Below are 23,677 nucleotides of genomic sequence, written 5' to 3'. Positions count from 1 at the left end.
TGACAACTACGGAAGCGTTGTTTCTCTGATAGACGCGACGGACGTTTCCTGTGAAGCTTCCTCCGAGAATCAACCATCAGGTACATCCAACCCCCAGTCTGTCGCACGGTACCATTTTTTTTTTTTGCCTTCAATTCAACGTGCAGAGCACTTGACAGGAAGCTCCCCAGCTACTCTTTTTGCTGTCCAAAATTTCCCCCTTTTTTCCCAACGGGAAGGGTGGCTGGAGACTGGAATGCCGGCCATCTTCAGAGCTCGGCGCTCAGACTGCGTTCGCGGTTCTCAATCCAACGTCGCGGTGACAGCAACGCCGGGAAGTGCGCCTGATTCGAACAGCAGCAGAGCGAGCAGGAGGAGCACCCTCGTGCGGTGGCGTTTCGGACGAAAGTGTGACTTTCTTCTTTTTCTGGATTTTTGCGCGCGCACGGCAGCTGCTTTTTCTTCCTTCTTGAACCGTTTCCTGCTCTCTCCTGCTTTTTGTCTTTTCTTGTTGTCTCCCCATTCAACTGGGCCGCTGCCATTGCCCCTTCTCCAGAAAGTTCGTTTTTCCGCTGTTCCCCTCTCTACTGTAAACATCCCCAGTTCCCCGTGCGAGATTGTGGCTGCAATTTCACCAAAAGAATTAAGGGTAACACGCGGAACTTTCTGCCCACACCTGGGCGTATTGCACGCTTTTCGTCTCGTCTGACAGATTCCCTTTTTTTCTTTTTCCTGTCTCCCGCATCGTCTACCTCCACCGCACATCCCTCAAGCGGGAAAGCAGAAACTTCCTGTTCTGTGCGAAAGTCTCTTTCTCGCTTCCCCCCTGGAGAAACGCTTCTTTTTCCAGCACTTTTCTGTTTTGCTGTTTTGGGTTCGCCCTGTGTTCAGCCTTTTTGGCCGTCTGTTTCCCCCTCCCCCGGTTCAGGGTTCGGATTTTTCGTCCCCCTAACTGTTCCAGCGTACTCCTGTGCGGCGGCCTCTACATTTCATATGCACAAAAAAGTAGCAACCTCGGCCCGTCTTCTTTTTTCAGACAGCAGGTCGTTTGTGTCTTATTTTCTGAAGGTATTCGCTTCAGAAGACTGAAGACTAATACAGAGAAGCCTCCTCTGTCTGGCTCCGCACTGCACTGTAGCTACAGCGGGTCCACTTTCCCGTGCGAGTGATCGAGGTCTCTCTTTCGTTAGCGACACGTTGTGACTCACATTTTCCGTGACGTAAAGCAGATTCGTGTATCTACACGCTCCACGTCTCAGTCTGTTCAGATCGGGCATTATCTCCCGTGTGTGCCGTGTATGTCTTTCGGAGTGTGCCGAGGACATTTTCTTGGACGGCATCCGTTATTCGTTCCTGCTGAATATCGTGCGAGACTTTCTCGATTCGAGTGACGCCTGGCTGGTCCTCCCTTCTACCACAAGCTGGCAACCAGGCTCCTCTAGTGCTGTAGCATCTTCTTGCACGCATGTGAGGATTCGCTTCGGTACGGAAAGGCAGTTAGGCGAGTTTCCGTTCTCGCTCATTTTTGTGGAGGGGACGTGAGTGTTAGCCCATTCAGTATCTCGGCGTGATTCTCCTGTCTGCTTCCGTAGATCGGACAGAAGAGCCCCGTATTGTTGCGGGCGTGTGCTTTCCGATCCCGCTGCCGTGCCGCTGCGATGGGAGATCAGCTAGAATATCCAGATTCATCCAGTGTACTGCCAGTCTCCGGTGATATCCATAGCACAGCATCTTTGGTGGCCCCGACTGCTTCCAGGTTGCAATCGTTTCAGGGGGAGAGTCCTGCATGCCCCTCTTCTCATTGTCTTACCTCTGTCAATCCGCTCCCATCTGAAGAGCCTTTTCCTATCCAACCAACTGGAGGCGTCGCCTCGACTTCGTGTTCGTTTTCTCGCTCCCTCTCTCGGGGGGCTGCAGAGCTGGAGAGCGCGGAGCCTCCTGCCTCTCAAATTTTGGACCCCGGCGCGGTCGCGCCTGCTGTATCGCAAGGAAAACTTACATCGGTCTCTTCTGAACGCACACAGGAGCAGGATGGTGACGGGAAATCCTGCCGCCTCGGCCCTGCCGCCGTAACTGACAGCTCTCCTTCCGTCAGGGGAGGAGAGGGGGGAGGAGAAAAGGAGACTGCTCGTCTGGGAGTTTCAGGGTTGGAATCCGCACAGGGTGAGGTCCGGTGCGTTTCGGGTTTCGCTCCAACATTTGCGGAAGGGAAAGGATTCACGGAACCCGGCTTGGAACACACAGGAACGGAGAGCAGTTGTGGGCAGGATGGGGGAAAGGGAGGGAAGACTGAACAGGCAAAAACATCAGGGTCAGCGACTGCTGGCTTCTCAGAGGAGGAGACAGGTCAGTATCTCGCAAAGGCCGACGTTTCCGCAGAGCGAAGTAAGTGCACCACTTTGTGTTTCGGCGTTGTCTGTTTGTGGACACAATGGCCCGTCCGTACAAGTCGCAGTTGCCTGTATCCTGCCGCCACGCTTTTTGTCTGCCGTTTTCCGGTGGGCTTCAATTGGCGTGATCATTCTTTCGCTGGGGGGGGGGGGGGGGGGGAGGGGAGGTGGTCGAGGAGGTTCTTGCAGGCGAGAGATTCACGTGGGTTGTTTGCGGCAGAAGCTACGGGCTGTCAGTTTTCGTCGGGTCCAATCGTCTCCTCTGGATCCTGGACTCAACTGTGTCACCCGGATCCGTATATAAAGCCTTTTGCTTCTTCCGTGCGCCGTTCACGTGCCGTGTGATGTACAGCCATCTCTTGTTTCTGCCGCTTTGCTTTTTGAGGTACCTCGGGAGCTGTTGTGACTGTTGTCTTACGACAAAATGTGTCTTTCATCCTTGTTCTTTTGTTTGTCCCGTGTATGTGTCCGGTTTGTAGTGCCTGAGAGCAGACAAAAGGAAGCGTCAGGCGTCACTCAACGTCGCTTGTCAGGCACCGAATTAGGAGACTTAGCAACCTGTTCTTCCTCGCTTGCGAGTTCGACTTCTCCTTTTCGATTGCGTCTGAACCCTCAGTACTGCAAAAAGGCAGTTGTGCAAGATTCACTCGCGGGCGAGGGCGCGTTTCTGTCTTCTCTCGAGGCACAGGATCTGCCGCCCCAGTTCTTTCGGCCGCCGAAAGATTCAGGCGACAGGGCCCCTCCGTGCGTTCCCGGCTTTGTTGCGGACTCTCAGATGCACGCAGTCGCCGTACCCGCAGGTATATTCTGCGACAGAGCGGGAGAAAAGCGGGAACAAAACGGAAGCCTTCGAGTGGGCTGAGCGGCATGCGCTGCGGCCTTCACTTCCTCAGACTGCGTCTCCGTTTCAGTCTCCCTGCTCCCGAGAAACGTAGCTGGAGAATAGACCAGTAACCACTCTAGTCACCTTACATGCTGGACCTAGGCGACTGACATCCACAGGTTCCTATCTAGATAGCCTAACGTGTGTACTATCTATGTGCATGCGTATAGTAACATATACCCTTTCGTCCCTCGTCCATGTACAGGTATAGGTGTATGCGCGCACCCGCCGTTGTGTCCACGTGTGCACACCTGTCTTGTCCATCGAAGACAAGGGACGGCAGCGTCGCATGCAGGTATCGAGTGCGTGTCTCTGTGAGGTTGCATGTTTTTTCGGGGGTCCGGCGCGCGACGTTTTTCCTTGGGTTTTCTACGCCTTTCTGCCTCCATCAGGCGCATTGCTGTCTCTCGCTGGGCCACATGGCTCTTCCGTTCCTCACGACCCGCGCCGGTTCGAAGCATCGGACGGAGACGCGGGCGTGTCTCCTTTGGGCCGCTCGCGTCCGAAGCGACGGTCGGAGAGCGTCTCCCCTCGTGTCTCAGAGGGGCAGATTCTCTCCGGGAAAGAGGTGACCTCGGTAGAACAGTGTGTCGCTGACGAGAGCGAGCATGCGCGTCGTAGTCCTCTGAAAGCCGTAGCGTCGTGGGAAGTCGCGTGCATCTCGCCAAGCGACGAAGCGAGGCAACTTTCTGTAACAGAAAACGAAAAGTGCGCCAGGAGTACCCCAGAGAAACCCCGTCTGTCTGTGTTTTCGCATTCTCGTGATGTGCCGCCCCCCTCTCTGTCGGAGCACCATGTGGAGTCGACTTGTGCAGCGAGCGTAGGAAGCACATCCATCGGAGATTTCTGTCCAGGGGCGGGAAGTGTGTCGGAAATGCCGTCGCCGCTGGCGCCGTCGTCTGGATGCTTCTCTGGCAGCTCTGGGGCATCCGGAGGCGCATCGAGCAGCCGTTTCTCTATCATGTCGCATGGAGACAGTCCCCTCTCAGGAGGCGACCTGGAGACCCGCTTGCCACGGCCGGAACAGCGCCCAGTCTCCTCGCGGACTTCGCGCGGAGGGACAAGTGCGGAGCGGGGCGGACGAGGTGGATGCAGTACGAGTGGTAGCCACGCGCCAGGCCGGGGAAACGGGGCACCAGGCGAGAGACATCTTTTTGGTTCTCCAGGCATGCAGCCTTCCGGACGTGGAGACGCCAGTTTCCTCGCCGGCTCAGGTGGAGACGCGTCGGGGTCTGGAGCCGTCGGTACGAGCACCCATCGGGGACGGTCACGCGGGCCAGCCTACCACATTCATCACTATGGCGGTGCCGTGTCGTCCTCGTCTCAGTTCCCCAGCCGCGGGGGGTTTGCCCCTTTGAGGCGGCGAGAGAGAGAAGATAACGGCTTCGATCTCGAGACGGTAGACGACCGCGTTGTCGGACCGAAAGACCGAGACGCAGGCACGCGGCCCGAGAAGACAGGCGTCTCGAGGTCCGGGAGGTCGACGGACGCTGGAAGGTTTGCGGCCGGTCGTGGAAGCGGAGAGAACCCTCTGTTCGCTTCCGGGGCACCGGCGTTCGGGGACAGTTTGCCTGCAGCGACGCCCCGTGAGGGCGTTCAGGAGCGAGGTCGCGGCGCCGAGAGATGCGTGGTCGGCGAAGGCGAGGCCGTCTCCGTGGCGTCGTTCGCGTCTTCGTATTTCGTGTCTGTGTCGGGTTCACGATCCGCGGCAGACCAGTCGCAGTACACTCGCATGTCGACATGCACGTCGACCGCCGTCCACGTCTTCAGCTCTTGTCTCGCGTCCCACGCGGGCTCGCACCCACACCGGGGGCCGAAGGACGCGGGAAGAGGAGCGGACGACGCGGGCGCAGCCTGGCTCGGTGCCGGGGTGGAGGCGCAAACTGCCGCGGGCTCGGCAAGAGAGGCCCTCGGAGCCTCCCTTGGAGCGCAACCAGAGCAGCTTGGAGGCGCGACCGCGGTCGGAGAGGGCGGCCAGACAGGCGGGCGTGGCCACAGGAGACAGAAGAGCGCCAGTCGCAGCCATCATAGCAGCGCGGCGAAACGAAAGGGCGAGCACTCGAGTCGCGGAGGAAGACAGGTGTCGGGGACGCGGAGAGGACACCAGAGAAGCAAAGGAAGAGAAGGAAACGTGCCGGGAGGCCCGGTGAAACTCACTGCAGAAGTGTTGTTGCAACTCGAAGAGATGAGTGCAGCAAGTAAGTCGGCACAAGGAGTTTATAGGATGCATTTCCCGTTCGTTTCTGGGAAGGACCAAAACTTGATCTGTGGTGCTTAGGGCGACCAGAAGCATGCACACAGACGCCGCTTTCGAAATGCCCATGCGTCCGTTTCTTGGGGTGTAACTGCCGTGCACGTCTCTCTCTGTGCGTCGTCCTAGCGCGTCCGGAAGTGGCGGCCTGGGAGCCGGGCGTGTTAGACTCCCCCTTTTCGTTTTTTGGGGATCCGTATTCCGTCCATCGTCCTGAAAAGATACCTAGGGTAACTGTCTCGCTCCGGCTGTGTCTGGTGTCTCCTTCAGGTGTCGGGTCTCCGTCCACAGCTTTTCCGTGTCTCTCTCTGGGAAGCGCGACCTCGGCAGCCTCGCTTGCCCCTCGTGACTCGGATCGTTCTTCTCTCCACTTCTACAATGCCTCGTCGTCGCGCTGCGGTCCTTCCGCAGGTGTCTCGAATTCTGCATCTCGAAACGAAGACGATTTCTTCTGGATGGTGAAGCGTCGCGCCGAGGAGCTGCGCGACAAGTCCGGGGAGATCGGGCGCCGCTGCGCCGCGTTTCAGCGGGCCGAGGGCCTTGTTTCTTCTTCCAGAGGTTCTGGCCCTCACCAGGAAGAAGCGAAGCTGGACATGCAGCGCGAGAACCCTCGCGGGGCGGACCCCACAGTCTCCCCGGGGCCAGACGACGCGGGACAGCGAGACGGCGAGGGCCTTGCGGCGGGACCCAACGGGCGCGTCCGCGAGGCCGGAGACAGGAGACAGCCTGTGGGGACCGAGGCGCCGCTGTCTCTGCTTTCGTCGCTGTTTCCGTCCCTCGCAGGCGACTCGCGGGGCGACAGACGGACGCAGAAGGGTCCGCGAGACGACGGGGCGTCGAGCGGAAGCCAGGCGAGCAGTGAAGAGAGCACGAAAGGGACAGTCAACCACAAGTGCCGAGACGACAGCAAACTGATCAATTTGTGCGCGAACCCTTCGGACATGTGGTACGGCCTGACAATGTCGGATGGCAAACCGGTATGCGTGAGGCCGCGCCCCAACAAGTGGCATGCGAACAACACGCGGAGACAAAGGAAGCAGCACAAGGACTTGCAGAAACGTCTCGCGCAGGCACAGACCAAAGCGACTGTCTCCCAGGCCGCTCCGTCTCGGTCCGCTTCCGGGCACTTTCCCAGCAAGAAGGCGGCGGGCGCGTCTGCCCACCGAGCTTCTGGAGGCGCCGCGCCCAATTCCCACACCGTTCGGTACCCTCACCACGCCGGCAACGAGGCGAGTGTGAGTGCAGGCCTCGGCGCGGCTTCGAGTGTCCCTTCCGTCTCTCTCGGAGGGCCGGTGACGCCCGTCGTGGGATCCAGCGGCTTCGTGCATCCAACCAGGATGAGCCTTGTCGCTGGTGTGGGCGCGTCTGCAGGCGCGACGCGGTCGCCCCGCGTCGGGCCTGCGTCGCTTGGAAAGGGTGAAGAAGGAAGAAGAGACGCGTTCTCGCTCCCCGTGGCGTTTCCTGTCTCTGGAGAGTCCCAGCGGGGCCAAGCCCCCGGAACGCTCCAGACAGCGACCGCGCAGGGCGGCCAGCCCGCGCGAGAGCGCACCAGCACGATCCACCGCCGCCACCGAGAGCACAAGAAGCGCGGCAGATCCTCTTCCTCGACCGCAGCCACTGGAGTTGCCTCTCCGTTTTTCCCGCCGGTGCCCGCTGTGGGCGCAGCTGGGGGCCCGCAGTTCGGCGGCAGTCCGGGCACTCCAGGCGTCGCGGGAGGGAGCGCCGCACACGCGGCGCCGCTGCCCCAGCACGGCAGCACGCGAGGCCGGAGGAGACACCATCGCCACCACTCGAAGAAGAGCGCGGGACACGGGCCAGGGACTGCGGCCTCAAGCTTGCCTGCGGGCCCCGGGTTGGGCGCGGCGGGCGTGCAGGAGCCGAGTCTCGGATATGCGTTCTCGCCGCCCCCACCGAGTTTTGGACCGGGCGACCGAGAGAGAGAGAGAGAACACCCCGGCGGTGGTGCCTCGGACGATGTGGCGCGTGTGAACCACGCTGGCGGCGACCGAGAGAACGGGGGGAGAGGAGCGGAAGCAAACCGCGTCGTCTTTGTGGCGCTGCCTGGACTCGGAGCAACAGGGCCTTCCGGGACTGCGCGGCCAGCGCGGACGTCGCCCGCGCCACTGATGAAGAGCTTCGCTTTTCAGGCGGGCTCGGGGTTCCCTCAGAGCACAGGCGGGCCACCGGGCGGCGCAGGCGAAGGGCGCGGAGGCGCGCAGCGGCCGCTGAGGCGCGCGCGCCTCGATGAAGCAGGCAGCTTCGTCCCGATTTGTCCCCCGGGGAAAGGTGCGGCAGGCCGCTCGCCGCAACTGGGGCCCGTCGCATTTCCGGGAGAGTTCAAGATGCCGCGGCCGGTCGTTTTCCCCCCGGGAGATCGCCGCCACCGCCTACCCAAAAAGCTCCGCGCCGGAGGCTCAGGCCCTGTCTCCGCGGGAGTTGCCTCGGGAGGCGCCGGCGCGCAGTTGGGAGCGGGCGGCGGGGCGGGCTGGGTGCCCAGCGGCGGCGGGCGACCGGACACTGACAAGGGACTAGGGTCTGTGGGGCGCGCAGAAGACGTTTCGGCGACGGCTGCAGCTGCGGCGAGTGGCGACACCGACGCAGCTGGAGCGCTCGGTTCGGACACTGCGAAAGACGAAGTTCGCGAATCGGAGCAGACTGCTTTCGCCTTGTCTTCGTCTTCTCGTCGGCCAGGCGTGCCGTCGTCTCCCGAAGTGTGCATCTGTCGACCTCTGCCGTCCTACGGCGACCTTGAGGGATACGAGGAAGGGCGCAATGGCGCGAAGCAGCGCGCGGCTAGAGGCTCTCAAGTCCCGTCAACAACGGCCGAGGAGAGGTGCGCGTCGTCCCGCGATCAGCCCGCAGCGCTCGCGTCTGGCTCGGCCTCGGCGGCGCCGGCTCCGCGGCCAGCGTCCACTTCAGGGTACGGCGTCGTGGTAGAAACAGGGACCGTGGGTGTCCCCTCCTCGGCGTGTCTCTTCCCGTACCAGCGCAAGAGTGCTCCGCCTCACACGCCTGTCTCTTCGGAGAGACGAAGTGGGAGCGGCGGTGCCCCGCGCAGCCGCAGGCGCGAAGACCGGAGCGGCGCTGGAAAGAAACGGACCGGAAAGAAACCGAAGAAGTCGAGAGCCGGCGAACCGCAGAGATGGACAAGTGCGCGAGAACGCGTGCAGTGGCATCTGGCCAAAAGTCGCGGCATGATTTGAGGAACGCGAGAGGAGCGGGAGAGTCCAGGAGGACGAAGAAAGAGAACAGAGAGGAGGCAGAGAAGGCGGTTATAGACGGAGATTCTGAGCGCGGCGCGTGTGCTTGGATGTTAAAGGACTCGCTGTTGGGACGGGATGCGCGCATAGGAGGAGTGTTTGTGCGAGGCTGCTGTTTCTCTGCAGTGGAATGCGGTCGAGTGACACAAATAGGGATGCAGTCTCTCTCTGCCTCGGCTGTGGAAGACGAGAGAGTGTGGAGCGACGAGCGACAGCTTGAGAAGTCGCCGACGCGGTTTGGGAAGCGAGGCGCTCAAGGGAGAAGACTGCACGCTGACTAGGGGAACGTTACGTTTGTCATCAAACGTGGAGAAACACAAAACAGGGACGATTTTTTAAGACTGGCGAAATACCGATTCGTGGAGAGGCGTGCGCGATGGTGTCTCTTCGCAGCGTGATTGTGTGTGGAGTAGCCTGCCCTTTTCAGTAAAGGCAACTCGGGTTCGTGAGGGAGGCGTTGGCCGTCGTTAAGGTGTAGAAACGGAGAGAACGAGGTTCTTTCCCATTTTCTCTGTCGAAGCACGGAGGGTTCCGTGAAGCAGGTTCAAGAGTTGACGTTTGTCTGGCCCTCCGGTGAGGAGAGAGGAACAAGCAGGTGGTAATTGGAATTGGACTTTTTCTTAATTTCGTACGCAAACAAGACAGCTACTGTCTCCCGCGTTTTTCGCGTCTGAGATGTCTCTTTTTGGAGCGTGCAAAGAGGCGGTGCGGGCGTTCCGTTTTTGGAAGCCGCGCGAAGCGAGGCGTTTTCGAGAACAGACCTCGCTCTCGCCGCTGAAGAGAAGATCGCGCATGGAACCCGGAAGGCGTGAAGACGCAGAGATGCCTCGGAGTCTCGGCGCTGCGAGCGAGCCGCGTTGCGAGAAGAAAGCGACGAGGCGCAGAAAGAGGAAAAGGACAGCGGAAGAGGGAAACGCTCGTGCAGGCGCTGACAACGAGAGAAGAGCCTTCTCGCGTGCGCTTCAGCCATGGAGGTTGTTTCGGCGCCTCGAGACAGAACGCGTGAGCACAGAACGGTTGTGCCACACATGTCCATAGAAAGAGAACGCACTACGGTCACCTGTATTTATGCATGCGACTGGATGCATATACGGGGAAGGCAGAAGGGATGTGGTCTTCTGTCTAAACAGAGGTGGCCCTTGGCGGTTTGTGTGGTCTCTCTCTGTCTCTGGAGACTCTCGGTTGCGAGAAGGGAAGCGTTTTCCAGGAAGTATCCCCCGTTTTGAGATCGCGTTCTCCGTTTTTCCCTGTGGGAAACGCGCGTTCTCTCTCCTGCCTTCTCGCTTTCAGGCGTCTCGCAACCCGAGGTCGGTTACGACTCTTCTCCAAACAAACGCGAGAACTCGGAAATGCTGAAGGCGCAGAGTGCCCCGTCGCGACGCTCCGATCGCCACTCTTTGCACAGCTCTCAGAAGGGAATTCCTATTCGCAACTTTCTCTATTTTCACTCTCAATCTCTGCGTCGCTGTCTCTCTCTCGTGGGGACTTACGTGTGGGGCGCAGTGAGTTGACTGTCGAAGGAGCCTGTGTGACTGAACTAGTCTCAACAGTCGTTCGTTGCCTCTCGTACAGAAACCGTGAAAAGGACAGCATCAAACCCATTCACTTCCCTCTCAGCAAACAGAAAGGAGGAAACACAGAGAAATCCCCCCTTCTTTGTCTGTGTCTGCATCTCTCTTCTCTGCCTCGCGCGTGCTCCGACGCCTCTCGCGAAGGGAGAGACTCCTCACATAGCGGCCTCGGTAGAAGCTAAGATGCCCACCTCCCTTGCCGTCGGAAAAAAACACCAAAGCTGAAACTGGTCGGAAGGTGTTCATCTCGCACGTATGCACATCCACAAATACATTCTATATAGGCATTTTTGTTCGTATGCCGATCTTTTTACACATGGGTATCAGCAATTGCATGCTTCATATGCATATATATATATATATATATATATATATATATGGACTCCGGGCCTGTGGCAGTTATATTGCTCTTCCTCAGTTGTGTTCCGTTTCCTGCTGTTTCTCGCGTTGTCCACCTCCGCGTTTCTCTCCGCTTCGATGTCTAGATTCGCGTGCGTTTTAGAGCCTGTCGTAACAGCACATCACTTTCTCGCTTTAGATCTATGAGCATAGATTGCTGGCATTCCCTGCTGACTCTTTCTGACTTGGGCGTGGGGGTCGCGCCTCTCCTGAAATGCATACAGTCGGGAGAGAGACGCCAGCAACTGTGGGGCACATCCCTTCGGCTGTGTCGGCAGATCCGCAAACGAAGCGCCTTTTAGCCAACTTGAAGAAATCGAAAAAAAGCTGTTCGACGCGTTCGATTACACCAGAAGACGGAGTCAGAGACAAACGGAGAAACTCGCTTCTGAGACGTGTGCGCTGTCTTTACAAGATTGGAAGCGCATGCAGAGACCGAGGAAAATACGCAAAGAGAACGAGAGTCGCGCCCCTTCGGGCTGTTTAAATAATATATATATATATTATATATATAAGCACAGAGAAGGCCAGCACACAGACGAAGAACCAAGAACGAAAGAATCAAGAGAAAAGACGACGGCACGCCTTCTGCCTGCACCACTCCCTTGAACAAACCGAAAAAATCACGCAGACAAACAGCAAACAAAGCACCTAAAGCGGTGTATCAAGAGAGGAAATGCATATGTACACATGCCTATAAAACTGCCTATCCCTACATCCATACATTAAAATAAGTTTCTCTAGGTAGGACCGGTTGTTTGAGCCTGCGGTGGCTGCGGGAAAGGAAACAGAGTCAAAGAACTTGTTTCTCCCGCAGGAAAGCCCCTGCATCACGTCCTCCTGCCTCGACACGAACATGTACATGCATGTATATAATATATATATATATATATAAATTACATATATGTATATACATATATGTATACTCGTATACAACTTGGTGTAATGATTGTCGCTCTGTATCTTTTCGTGAGATGGCTTTCCGAACTCCATGTCACATATAACAGCTCTGCACGGGAAACCGCCGAGCAAGAGAAGGCGGTTGTGCACTGTCGCCGGATGCCAGGAAGCAGAAGCTGCGGCTCCGACATATTTTCTAAAGTGGATATGCGTGCGAACCTCCCCACCCTCACGCATCTGTACACATAACCACATATATATATATATATATATATATGGATATGTATATATGCATGTCTCTCTATATACGAGGGTATTTGTGTATCGGCAAGTGGATCTGACGGGGCACGAGCTCGAGAAGAGAAAGAGGCGAGGGAGGAGGACGGAGCGAGAGGAGACAGGGAAGAAAGGTGCTCTGAGGGCCATTTCTTTGCACTCAGGGCATCTTCAGCTGTATTCGGATCCCGCGGAAGGCGATTTCTTCCTTGTATGGAAGAGAGAAGAGGAGCGGAGAAGCACTCTCTACTTTTCACATGGCCGCTGGGCGGCAAGGGTAGAGCAAAACGGGGCGGTTTTTTTTCTGTGGAAGACAGTCGTGAGGAGGAAAGAGGCGAGACCGAGAAGCAGAGGAAGACAACGGATAGGCGTCTGCATCGGTGGATAGGGAGGCAGAAGGAAGAGCCTGTCTCTTGTGCGAAGCGCCGCTCGACGGTCTCCACTCTGCCCTTACGGCGCCTCTCCCTGGTTCTGTTCGTCACTGCTTGACGACGAAAAGGTTTCCACAGGAGCAGACCGCGCTGGAGAGGGAGAAGAAGAAAAGGTGCTGAAGGAGACACCTGCTGCCTCACCACGGGGGAACATGACCGGAAAGAGCAGAGGCGAGCGAAGCAGGAGAAGCGACATTCACCTTGCCTCCGATCCCGCCTTGCCTTTTTATGCATGTTCTACATTAGCTGCTGCTTTGCTTCTCCAGTCGCTTCTCCTTTTTCTGCATGCAGAAGCGAAGATTCGTCGGGAGACAATCGAAGAGGACGCAGCTGCATCGACGGAGCATCGCGTTCGCGGGAGAGAGCGAGGAAGGAGCGATTCACAGGCAACAGCCTGACGGGCAATCGGCAGAAAGGCGACAGACACGCGAAGAAAAATCAGCAGAGGAGGAGCGCACACATCAAAGGGAACTCAAGGCCCCAGAAGGCGAACAGGAAAGGGAAAGAGGCGGAGGAAGAACGAAGCGAGACGCAGCCGCCCACCGACGAGGCAAAGAAGCTGGGAGGAGAGGGAAATGGGAAAGGAAACGCGAGAGACCAGAGACAGAGCTCACAGCAGACCGCGAGGTGCGAAAAAAGTGTGGACGACGAAACAGACGACCGCGAGAAAGAGATACGAAACGAAAGCATTCAGCAACAAATCGACGTGCACGTATTTCGATGCGCAGAACATACATATACATTTTTTTCAGGTTAGAGAGAAAAGCGTTTGTATGTGTAGAGGACGCGAAAAAAGACACGGCAAGCTGCGTGGTGATGTTTGCTTGTGGCGTGGGAGTCCGAAATGGGAAGTGGAGATGCGTCGAGAAAATGAGGGCGACAAAAGAAGAGAAGGAACGGAAAGAGGGGAAGGAGAGAAAGGAGACAGCGGAAGGAGAACAGAGGAATGCCACCGAGAAGAGCGAGAAGCGGAGCAAAAGGAGGGACGGAAATCGAGGAAAAAAGAGAAAAGGAACAAGACAAGATTGGGACCTTACCACCGCCATGAGGGAGCCGCACCGCACACATCAACCAGGGACGAGTAAAGCGAGCGCGTCTCGTGTGCTTCGCGCTTCAAGACTTCGATGCCTGAGAAAGTGAAAGCAGCCGAAACGTACCAGATTCACAGTTTCCACACTTTGCCACCTTCAGGCTCAGCACCTGTCTTTTTTTTCCCTCCTCTCTTGGTTTGCGTCACCCTTTCTTTCTCTTTCGTTTGGGAAACGCCGACCCATGTGAGGGACTCAGAATAATTACCTGTGGTGTTTGAGCGGATTGCCGACAGCTGATCGAAGAACATGATGAGGGTGAAGAGGCCAAAGACGAAGGAGAACATGAAGACAAACTGCAAAGAAACGGCGAGACATGCGAAGGGGCGTCGGTGGAAACGAGAAGGCACACACAAAAGACGGGCCGAAACTCTGAAAGAAGCCAAACCGGGCCCTCAAGGAAGCGTCGGACCAACGCCACAGCACTTAGGTGCATGCAGACGTCTCCGTTTTGAAGTTGATTCTCGCAAAGAGATACTCCGCACGCCACGCAGCTCAACAGGCGAGAGACACTTCTCGGATGTCCCCTGGAGGATGTGCCTTGTTGCATGTGCGGCAGAGATAAGGACAGAGCGATGCAAGAAAGGGATCACAAACACAAAACCCGAGGAGCCAGCACCCGCGCATCTCTCGAAAAACAAGGATGTACCGCTTGCGCCTCCAGCGCCTTTCTTTAGCCACTCGACGCTGTCTCTTCGAGATGTCGCTTCTCGGCGTTTTTTTTCGCGCTCTTACCACGCATGCGACAGCTTCCAGAGGCTCCAGATTGCACTGCACGAAAAAACGAGACACAGCGTCACGAAAGAAGCATGGAAATGAATAGAGAGCTGCGAGAACAGCAGGAACGAGCACAAGGGCGGAGAAAGAAACAGGGAAGGATTCGCAGGGCGAGATCTGCATGCAAAGTCTAGAGACGAAAGAGCAAATCACACGGGACACCTCAGATCTTTTTCCTGTCTGCCTTTCTCTTCCTCCTCTGTTCCCTCGCGTGAATTCTTCCGGTCTCACGTTCGCTTACTGGAAGAGACAGCGGTTCAGTGATGATTCGGAACGGCGTTTGCTCGGCGTTTGCTCCGTTTCTTTCCCGATTTGCGCCGAAGAAGGATTTCCGGGCGTTTCTTCGCTCGTCGGCGACCCAGCTTCCGTAGGGTTCAGCGCCCGCTCTCTCCTCTCGCGAAGAAGAGCCTCGGATGTCTCCGTCGCCACGCGCGGCGCGCTCCAAGAGAATGTCGATGCCCCGCGTCAAGCTCGGCAGAGCAAAGACGTTGATTCGGCTGCGGTAGGCGCGCGCAGAGAGGAGTGGCTGACCAGCAGACTGCGCAGCTTGCGGGTCTCCAGTCCCCTTGGCCTCGTCTTCTAATCCAGACGGCAGAAGGGGATAATCCGCGTGCGCAGCTTCGCCCGCGTCTTTCGACACTCGAAAAACCGCTGTCCCGCCTTCACTTTCGTCTTCTGTTCTTCTGTCTTCCCCCTCCGCCCGTTCCCCTCCACTGCGCCCTCGCCGCGGAGCCCCGGTCCCCTGTTCTCGCTCTTGTTCTCCGCCTCCACCACCTTCTTCATCTCCTTTTCCTTCTGTATCTCCTTCTCTCTCTCTCCGGTCTTGGGCTGAATCCCTGGAATCGCGTAGGTCTTGCTCGGGCGCGCCTTCTCGTTTGTGTCCTTTCTCCGTTTCGGCCGTATCGTTCTCCTTCGCCCCGCCCGCTGCGCTCACCTCAAGCGAAGAGGCGGAAGCGTCTGTTTTCATCCGAAGCTCGGGAGGCTGCGCTCGCCGTTTCGTTTCTTCTGGTCTGTACACGGGCCAGCCGCCGCTGTCCGTCGCGGGCCCCGGAGCCGCCAACGCGGCTCGGAAACTCTCCGAATATAAGCCGGGCGGCGGAAGTGGGGGCTGCTCCTGCAAGAAGGAGACGGTGCGCACGATGAGCGTCCCCATCGACAAGGTGCACATCGCGTTCACGTAGACGAGAAAGAGCAGGAAAAACTTCTGATTCGTCTGTCCAACGCAGTTGTTGATCCAAGGGCCTGCGCACAAGCACGAAGCACAGAGACACACACAAAACCCCGACTCGACGCGCCAACGCCACCGACAAAACGCGCTCCCACACACCTAAAACATATATACATATATATATATATATATTTACATATATATATTTACATATATATATTTACATATATATATTTACATATATATATATATATATATATGTTCCTCAACGCGGCTGCGGGCTCATGTTTTCGCCCTTTCCACTCGAATGGACCTTTGCGCATTTGCGCGTCGCCTTCTTCGCTCGAACGGGCTCCGACGTTTCCACTTTCTTACAGTGGTGGTCCATTTTTAGGATGCATCTTTGACAGACAGAGCAGTGGTGTGCTCGAGCGGGTTTTAGACTCCGGCACTTTCGGCAGCTCGGCGGATGGAAGCCGTTTTCGAGGCTCTCCTCGGCTGCTGGCGTTTCGAAGGCGAAGGCGGGCGAGGCTGAGCGACAGGGGAAGAGCCGGCGGAACGAGGGGAAAGAGGCGAAATTTGAATTTACAATGAATAATATACATACAGATTATGGTTACGGAACATTATTACTTTAGCAAATACATTAAAAACAATCGTACACATAATTTTTATAATTCTTACAGAAAAGTAAAACACGGCTGGCGAGAGGCTGCAAAAACAAAGAGGGAGTGAAAGCGAGAGAAACGGAAGAGAAGCGAGAGAAGAGACACAAGTCGAAGCCAGGGAGCGACACACACAGTCTCTGTATCCTCGGCGTCGCGGTCACGTGCCTCGAGATTGAAAGAAGTGCGCGAATGGCGAGAGCAAACAAAGTGGTACAAGAGAGCCAAGACGCGAGAACCAAGACGCGAGAACAAAGGCGGGAGGAAAGTCGAGGAAGGAGACAAAGAAGAACAAAAACGAAAGAAAGGGAGCGTTTCTCTTTCGCTCCGCCGTGCGTACTCGCAAAGAAGAGGAACGCCCTTCGCGCCGCCGCGAGAAGAACCAGGAGACCACCAATGCCCCAGCGCAGGCTTCCAGGGAGGGCGAGGAGGAGGAGACGGACGCGGCGTCTCGCCCTCAAGAGCCACATTTCTTTCTTCTTGTCCTTGGCACGTTTCTCGCCGTCTTCTTCGCTTGCCAGCGCCTCCATCTCCCTCTCAGATCGCGCCTCGCCGTCGCGGTGGCGGACGTGCAGTCTACCGCTTCGCAGTCCGCTCTCGTCCTCTTCGCAGCAGGCCTCCTCGTCAACCACGGTATGGTATTTCCGCTGCGGAGTTCTTCTCGCGTCGGGTTCCGCCCCGCGGCATCCTCGGTCACACCACCGGTTCTTGTGCGGCCGCGCGTCTCTCGTTTCGAACGCGAGGGCCTCGCGGCTTCTGGCTCCGTCCAGCAGCTCTCGGCTTTGCTCTCCTGCGCGCGCTGCGGTCGGATCGAACCCCGGCGCGCCCAGAGACGAGACAGAAGAAAGGCCGGTCGCCCCGCCAACAGGTCCACAGTCCCCCCCAGGTTTCTCCGGGGACAGGGCGAGGGCGGGAGGCGCGAGGCCGCGCGCCGCAGACTGCGGAGCGAACGGAGAGACAGGAAGCGGAAGAGGAGGGGATGCATCCGTGAGGCGCGAAGGGGACGAGCGGCACACCAGCACGTCGTCTTCGCCACTGTCCACGTCTGTCCATTCTTCTTCGGGCCGGGCGGAAGGCATCTCTACCCACGAGCAGCTTCTTCGCCACTGCGAGTCTTCCTCGGCGTCCTTTCGAGCGTTCGGCCTCGCGACGTCGGCGTTGCTGGACTCGGAGAGCGCGGAAGCGTCGAGGACTGGAGGCGGGGACGGGGCAGAGAGCGCAGGCGGGAGAGGGAGATAGGGAACTGCGCCGGGATCGGACAAGAGACACTTCAAATGGGACAGCGAGGCGAGCAGCGAGAAGAGCTGCAGAAGCAACGCGAGGCCGTACCGACAGAGGCCGAGACTCGTCCTGAGAGAAGAGAAACAGCGGACGGAAAGAGAGAGAACCAGAGGAAGATGGCGAGGAACGCGCAGGAAAGGGGTACCAGAGGCGAGGGGTCCGAGACACGGGAGAGAAGGCAAAGGGGGAAGAAGAGAGATGCAGCGGAGAAACAGCGGAGAGAGAAGCGAGACACAGAGTCTCAAAGAGAGAAGAGCGAGGAGTGGAGAAGGCGAGAGGGAGACACAAGTGTCCAGCACAAGGAGAGGACGAAAGAGACAAAAGAGCGAAACCGAGCGCTTGTAGAACATGCACAGAAGGACGAATTCACGTCGTGAGAGAGCAGAAACAGGACGAACGGGAAGAAAAAGAGAAAAGGACGGGGAGAGAGAGGAAAGAGGGGAAAAAGGAAAACGAGGAAAAAAGAGAACGAGAAACGAAGGAGCAGGAAAAAAACGCGGGGCACTTGAAAGGTCGATCCAGAGTGTGTCATATGCAGATTTGAAGAGAACGCGTATGACGGCCTTCTGGTGTCTCGCCTCGTAACCTTGAAAGAACGAAAAAACGCGAAAGACAACTTACCATCTCAGGATAACGCACGTGCAAACCGTGTAGCACGAGAAGAAGATGATTGACTGAGCCTGCGGAAAGCGAGGACAACGGTTCTCATTCAGGTGCACTTTTTCTCCGAGACAGCTTCGAGTGTATCGTTTCGACATCTCAGATTGCGGCCCGCGAACTGTGTTCGCTAAAATGCGCAAGTGGAGAGACCTCGGAGGCTTGGGATGTCGTAAAAAGTGTCTGAGTGTTAACCCTTTTTTCTTTCCCTGTCGCGTGCTGTGTCTCTTTCCTATTTGGAGGCGCGACCCAGGCTCGAGTTGAGACGACCCGTATTCTTAACAGGTCGTCCCTTCCTCTGCATCCTCAGTCTCCCTCTCTCGTATGCCTTCACGGCGCCCCACCGAGGGCGCGAGAGTCTCTCTCTCTGTCACGTCTCGAGCGAAAAGATCCGCGCTCTCTGGGCGGTTTCGTTCAAAGGAAACCGCAAGGGAGACTTACAAAGCATGCGCAGACGATGCCACAGACGTCGCGGTTGAACCACACCGTGCCGCCGACCACCGCCGACCCCGGACCGTGTGGCTGGGGCGCACCTCCCATTCTGATTCTGAAAAAAGTTTGAAACTTTCTTCGTCGCGTCCAATCTCCTCTCTCGTGATCCGCCTTCAACGTTTCCCTTTCATTCTGTCGCCTCTCGAACTCCTCTCTCCCTGCGTGTGTCTCTTCTTCTTGGCCCTCGTGTTCTCCTCCTGTGAGAGCTTGATCTCTCGCTCTACGGATGAGCGAAAAAGGAGAGCGAGGCGAGAGTGGAGAGGACGACGAAGACGGAGGGTGGGGGGGGGGGGGGGGGGGTCATTCGTTACCGCTCTCGCCTTTGCTTCTAGCTTTCTCGTCGCGTCTTCAGCTTCGTTGCCAAAGACAAAGATCGTGACGCGACAGACGCGGGTCTAATCCCTTTCTGTTTTCGCACAAGATGCAACTAACAACGGAGAAGACGACACAGAGAGAGGTGAGAGGCTACGGAGACGTGAGAACTGAGTGACGGCTACGAAAACCATTTCGACAAGCGCAAAGATCTTTAACGGACTCGCGTATTTATAACTCGTCAAGCGAAAATCCAGGGGTGATGGCAAGCAAAGGAAGGAACGGAGACGAGAGACGAAAAGACAGCAAAACATCTGGAAACAGCTGAGAGGAGACGAAGAGAAAGGAGGAAGACAGAGGCGGTCTCTCTCCCCTTGCAACTCTGCCTCAGCCGCACCTTTCTCCTCTCTCCCTTCTCCGTCCTTCTGAGCCGAACGGAAATTGGAGATTGTTACGTTGTACTGGAACTTCTCAGGCCCTTCGAAAACAGCAGAGCCAGAAGACTCGTGGATAGCTGAGGCAGACAATGCAGCGCAGGAGAAAAGCTGAGGACGCGAGTGCAGCTTTGCGCAGAAACAGCCGCACAAAATGAGAACGGAAGACACACACGCGACGAGACACGGAGACCAAAGGGAATGTTCTATAAAGAAACGTTTCTTTCTCTTGCGTGTGCCTTAATTTTCTTCTCTTTTCTTTGCCTTCTTCTCTTTTTCCTCTTTCTCCTCTTCTTTTCCAGGCTTCTCCTCCTGCTTGTGGTACCCCCCTTTCCGCCCTTTTCTTACGCTTCCTCTTTCTCCCTTTTTCGCTCGCCCTTCTCTTCGCCGCTTGCTAAGCATGTGTGCCGCCGAGAGAGGAGACGAAGCACCGACGAAACCCCCTGAGGTCTCGACGCGTCTAGACCGCTTGACGAAGACCGAGACAAACTCTCTTCCTGTTCTTACCGTTTCTCCTCAATCTTCGAATCAACTCGATTCATCTCCAATTGGGAAGCTGCCTGACTCCCCTTCATCCTCTTGTCCTTCTTCTTCCTCTCCTCCTTCTTCTTCCTCTTCTTCCTCCTCTTCTCCTTCTTCTTCCTCTTCTTCTTCCTCCTCTCCTTCTTCCTCTTCTTCTTCCTACTCTTCTTCTTCTTCCTCTTCTTCTTCCTCCTCTCCTTCTTCCTCCTCTCCTTCTTCCTCTTCTTCTTCCTCCTCTCCTTCTTCCTCTTCTTCTTCCTCCTCTCCTTCTTCCTCTTCTTCTTCCTCTTCTTCTTCTTCCTCTTCTTCTTCTTCCTTTTCTCCTTCTTCCTCTTCTTCATCGCCAGTCTCTCTGCCTTCTTCTCTGTCAGACAGGCGCACAGGATCTTTTCTCTCCGCGTCTGTTCTCTACGTCGCAACCTCGCTCATTCCAGGCGCCGGCCAGGGTCTATTCACCTCGCAACGTATGTCTCTCTCTAATTCTTGTGTTTGATTGTTTTCTCTTTTCTCTGCTCTCTCACATCCCTCATTCGCTTTCGCTCTCCTGCCTTTTCTTCTTTCTTCTCAGTCTCTTTCCCCTTTTTTCTCTTTCTCTCTCGTTTTCTCCTCCCCCGCTCTCACGCTCTCTGCAGTTCCCCCTCCCTGTCGTGCTCCTTTCGTTTTCTTTCTCTCGCGGCTGAAGGTAGATTTTCCCCCTCAGTTTGCTGTCAGAGTCTCCTTCGTATCTCTGTGCTTCCGTCAGGCCTTCCGAGAGACTCCTGGATTTGCGAGTATCTGGGAACGCGTCTTAGCCTCCGGTGAGGTGTCGCTCTGTGAAGGCTGTCTTTGAAAACTTCGAAAGACATTTCGTAGAAATAGCCAGACTTCAAAAGAGCATGCTTCCCGTTGTGGACGTAGAAACTAGCTCCAGAATCGGTTCGAGGAGTCTGAACCGCTCTTTGTCGCCGAAGAGGACAAGACTTTGACGTCTCGCTGCACGACACACATTTCAGGAGGAATGAGGAAGCTTTTGCCGGAATTTTCTCCTGCATGCATTTTCCCTTTTCTCGCTCGCTGGTAGCCCACCTTCGGTTGCCTTCGCGTCTGTCTCCCCGGCTTCCCTTCGACTGCCTTTCTGAGGCTTCTTCTCTTGCTCTCACCTCTCACGCGTCTTCTTCTCTTGCTCTCACCTCTCACGCGTCTTCTTCTCTCTTCTTGCTCAGTTCACTGTGCTTTTCTCTTTTCTTTTCCGTTTTGGTTTTTCCGTCAGAGACGTGCTCCAGGAGCGAGACCGGACGTACGTGATTTGCGCAGGGACTCTAAACGCCCATCTCGACGCGAAAACGCATCCGGAGGTGAGGAGCCGGAAAAGAGAAAACATCGGTCGCCAATCGCAAGGTGCTGATGTGGACAGGCCTGCGGCCAGATTTTGTGTTTTGTCACTACCACGAAGGCAACAGCGCGCGCAGGCGCTTCTGGGGCTGGTTCTGCTAAAAAAGTGGCGAACGGAAAGCTGTACAAAAGAGAGAGCAGTCTTCTGGAAAGATAGCCACAATGAAAAGCAAATGAGGTGTATGTACACTGGGGACAAGCCTCGCGCACACATGCGCGCTTGACAGACCAGCAGACGGGCGTTTGGAAGCGCATGCGGACACAACGGTGCGTTTGTTTTTTCAGGTGCTTGCGCGTTACATCAACGACATTCGCGAGACAGATAAACTGAACGCTCGATTCGTTAAAGACAGGCAGCGCAGGTGAGACGGAAACACTCGCCGCAGGGCGCTGTGGGGGCTCATGCTGTCTTCTCCTTCAAAGTCTTAATTGTTTTTCTTTTCTCCCTTCTTTTTCTGGTGGCCTTGTTTTGACTGGACGCATTTCCTTGTGTTGGCAAAATGCCTACACAGTCCTGTGGGTGGTGGTGGGTGTCCCCCATTCTTGTTTCGGTCTCTCCTTTCTTCCTGCTGTCTCCCTCAAGCGTTTCTGTTTCCACGCGCCTTGCTTCGTCTCAGGCGCGTGTTCGTTCAAGCGGTGCGAGACATCGACGCCGGAGAGGAAATCTACGCGTTCTACGGCGAGGTGAGAACCCGCCGAGAGGGAGGGCGAAAGAAGAGAGAGAAAGAGAGAGAAGGAGGAGAGAGAGAGAAGGAGGAGAGAGAGAGGAGAAGGAGAGAGACCGAGGAGATGGAGAGGCAGAAGGGGAAAGAGGGAGAGAAGGAGAAAGAAAAGGAGGAGAGAGAAAGAGAAAGAGAGATGCGCGTAAACCGATTGCGCTACACACACTCTTGCTCGCCTTTTTGGCTGGGGGGAGGGAACAACGCCCGGTCAGAAACGGAGATCAAGCAGAGAATCATCCGCGAGCCTTGCGGCCTCGAGGCTTCCGCTGCAGTCCGCGTGCTTCTTGCGCTTGCCTCTCTCTCGTGGGCGCGTGCTTCTCGCACCTCCCTGCCTCTTTCTCCGTGAGGACTTACAGCTACAACAGGCAGCGCAGGGCTTTGAACCGGGAGTTATTTGGAGACGCCTAGGAAAGAACAAAGCGCACTTTCAGACCATACGCGGGTCCGATGAATACGGATTCGCTCTTTTGTTGGGAAGCCGCCATTTGTACGCTCAAGCATGTTGGCTCCACAAGCATTCGTATCAGTGCGTCTCTCTCTTTCTCTGTCTCTATCTCTGTGTCTTTCTGTGTCTCTTCTTCTCTCTGCCACTGTCTCCCTCTGCCTCTCTCTATGCCGGCCTGTATGTCTGTATCGCGCTTTGGTTTCTTCAGGGCTACTGGAGAAATCGGCCTTTCTTTGCTCCTGGCGACGAGAGCATGGTGCCTGTTGCGATGAAAGAGGACAAGCAGGGAGAAAGGAGATAGGCGCGAAGAAGCACATGAAGCGGGAGGGCGTTGAGACGAGCAAGAGACGCGAGCGGCGAGTGGGAAAGAGAGAGGGTGTGCTTAGGACGAGAAAAAGCGTGGACAGAAGGAGACGAAGAAGAGTGGTAGCTCGGAAAGGAAGAGAAAGGACGGAGAGCGGCGAGCAAGCGACAGAGAAAGAAAGCAGACGCGCGGGGAAAAGGGCAAACGAGAAGACGAGCGGAGAAGAAAGACCAGAGAAGAGGGAACTGCACTTTTGCGTTGCTGACACTCCTTTTGAACGCGTCAGAGTCTTTGCGGCGGTCATTTGTCAACGAGGCCCTCGCCTTGCGGCGTGAGGCTTCTGTCTTTGCTATCTGTTTGTCTCTCCCTTTTGCGTTCGAGTGACTTCTCCGTCTCCTGGACCTCACGCCTGTGCCTCTCTGCGTTTTGCTCTGGCCGTTTGTCCTGCGTTTTTGGCGCCTCGCTCTTCATCTCGTCTTTACATTCTCGCGCCTCCCGCCCTGGTTTCCCCTCGGTTGCTTGTTACGCTCTTGCTTTCGCCCGCTTTCGCGTGTGTCTCGTCTATCCTCTCTTCGGCCGCTCGACTTTCTTCGAGAGCTGGACAGAGAGACCCGAAAAGGGACTGGCCGGCTTCTGCCGCGCACGCGTCGCAGCGTCCTTCGCCGAGGTTTCGAAGGGAGACTAGGGAGTCTCCTGAATATAAGCCGAACCCTCCGTCGCATGCCTTCCCTTAGTCTCACACGCATACCTAGAATGGTTGGAACAAGGAATTGGCGATGCGCGCGGAATCTAATTTGACTGTCAGGGTCGGATACTGTAATCAGAAAACTTTTGGCTGACTTCCCCAGTCCAGTGGGGAGGTAGACAGCAAGGTGGAAGAGCCACGAGGCACAAAATTCGCTTTGACTCTGTCGGGGCCGCAAACCCAAGAGACATTCACGGAGGTTGCTCCGCCCTTTGCGAGCTCTGGAATTTCAACGCTGAGACGAAAAAAGCGAGGCGCATCGGAAGATCGGGGAATCAGGAACTTCAGCGCGGTAATGCCGGCAACCGACCGAAGGCAGAACGCGAGTACATGACTCATAACCTGAAGACCCTC

General features: G+C 56.4%; 3 protein-coding genes across 3 annotated transcripts; 2 read left to right on the top strand and 1 right to left on the bottom strand.

Moving 5' to 3' along the window:
- Positions 1 to 4,420: 4,420 nt before the first annotated feature.
- NCLIV_028980 (conserved hypothetical protein) lies at positions 4,421 to 8,706 on the top strand (the record flags this gene model as incomplete). Its single annotated transcript, XM_003883092.1, has 2 exons — positions 4,421 to 5,450; positions 5,774 to 8,706. The coding sequence occupies 2 exons, from the start codon at positions 4,421 to 4,423 to the stop codon at positions 8,704 to 8,706; spliced, it is 3,963 nt and encodes a 1,320-aa protein (XP_003883141.1).
- A 3,871-nt stretch (positions 8,707 to 12,577) lies between these two features.
- Positions 12,578 to 18,516, bottom strand: NCLIV_028970 (Zinc finger DHHC domain-containing protein,related; the record flags this gene model as incomplete). The annotated part of the gene is made up of 8 exons (XM_003883091.1): positions 12,578 to 12,734; positions 13,378 to 13,468; positions 13,637 to 13,724; positions 14,164 to 14,199; positions 14,447 to 15,447; positions 16,379 to 17,388; positions 17,941 to 17,999; positions 18,418 to 18,516. 8 exons carry the CDS (start codon positions 18,514 to 18,516, stop codon positions 12,578 to 12,580), a joined length of 2,541 nt encoding a protein of 846 aa, XP_003883140.1.
- Positions 18,517 to 19,614: 1,098 nt separating this feature from the next.
- Positions 19,615 to 22,575, top strand: NCLIV_028960 (putative SET domain-containing protein; the record flags this gene model as incomplete). Its single annotated transcript, XM_003883090.1, has 6 exons — positions 19,615 to 20,200; positions 20,479 to 20,533; positions 20,986 to 21,070; positions 21,393 to 21,469; positions 21,725 to 21,791; positions 22,483 to 22,575. The coding sequence occupies 6 exons, from the start codon at positions 19,615 to 19,617 to the stop codon at positions 22,573 to 22,575; spliced, it is 963 nt and encodes a 320-aa protein (XP_003883139.1).
- Between the last annotated feature and the right edge of the window lie 1,102 nt (positions 22,576 to 23,677).

Source organism: Neospora caninum, chromosome VIIb (assembly GCF_000208865.1).
Source record: "Neospora caninum Liverpool complete genome, chromosome VIIb".
In the NCBI taxonomy this organism is placed as follows: Eukaryota; Apicomplexa; class Conoidasida; order Eucoccidiorida; family Sarcocystidae; genus Neospora; species Neospora caninum.
This window is presented reverse-complemented; position numbering and strand designations above follow the sequence as displayed.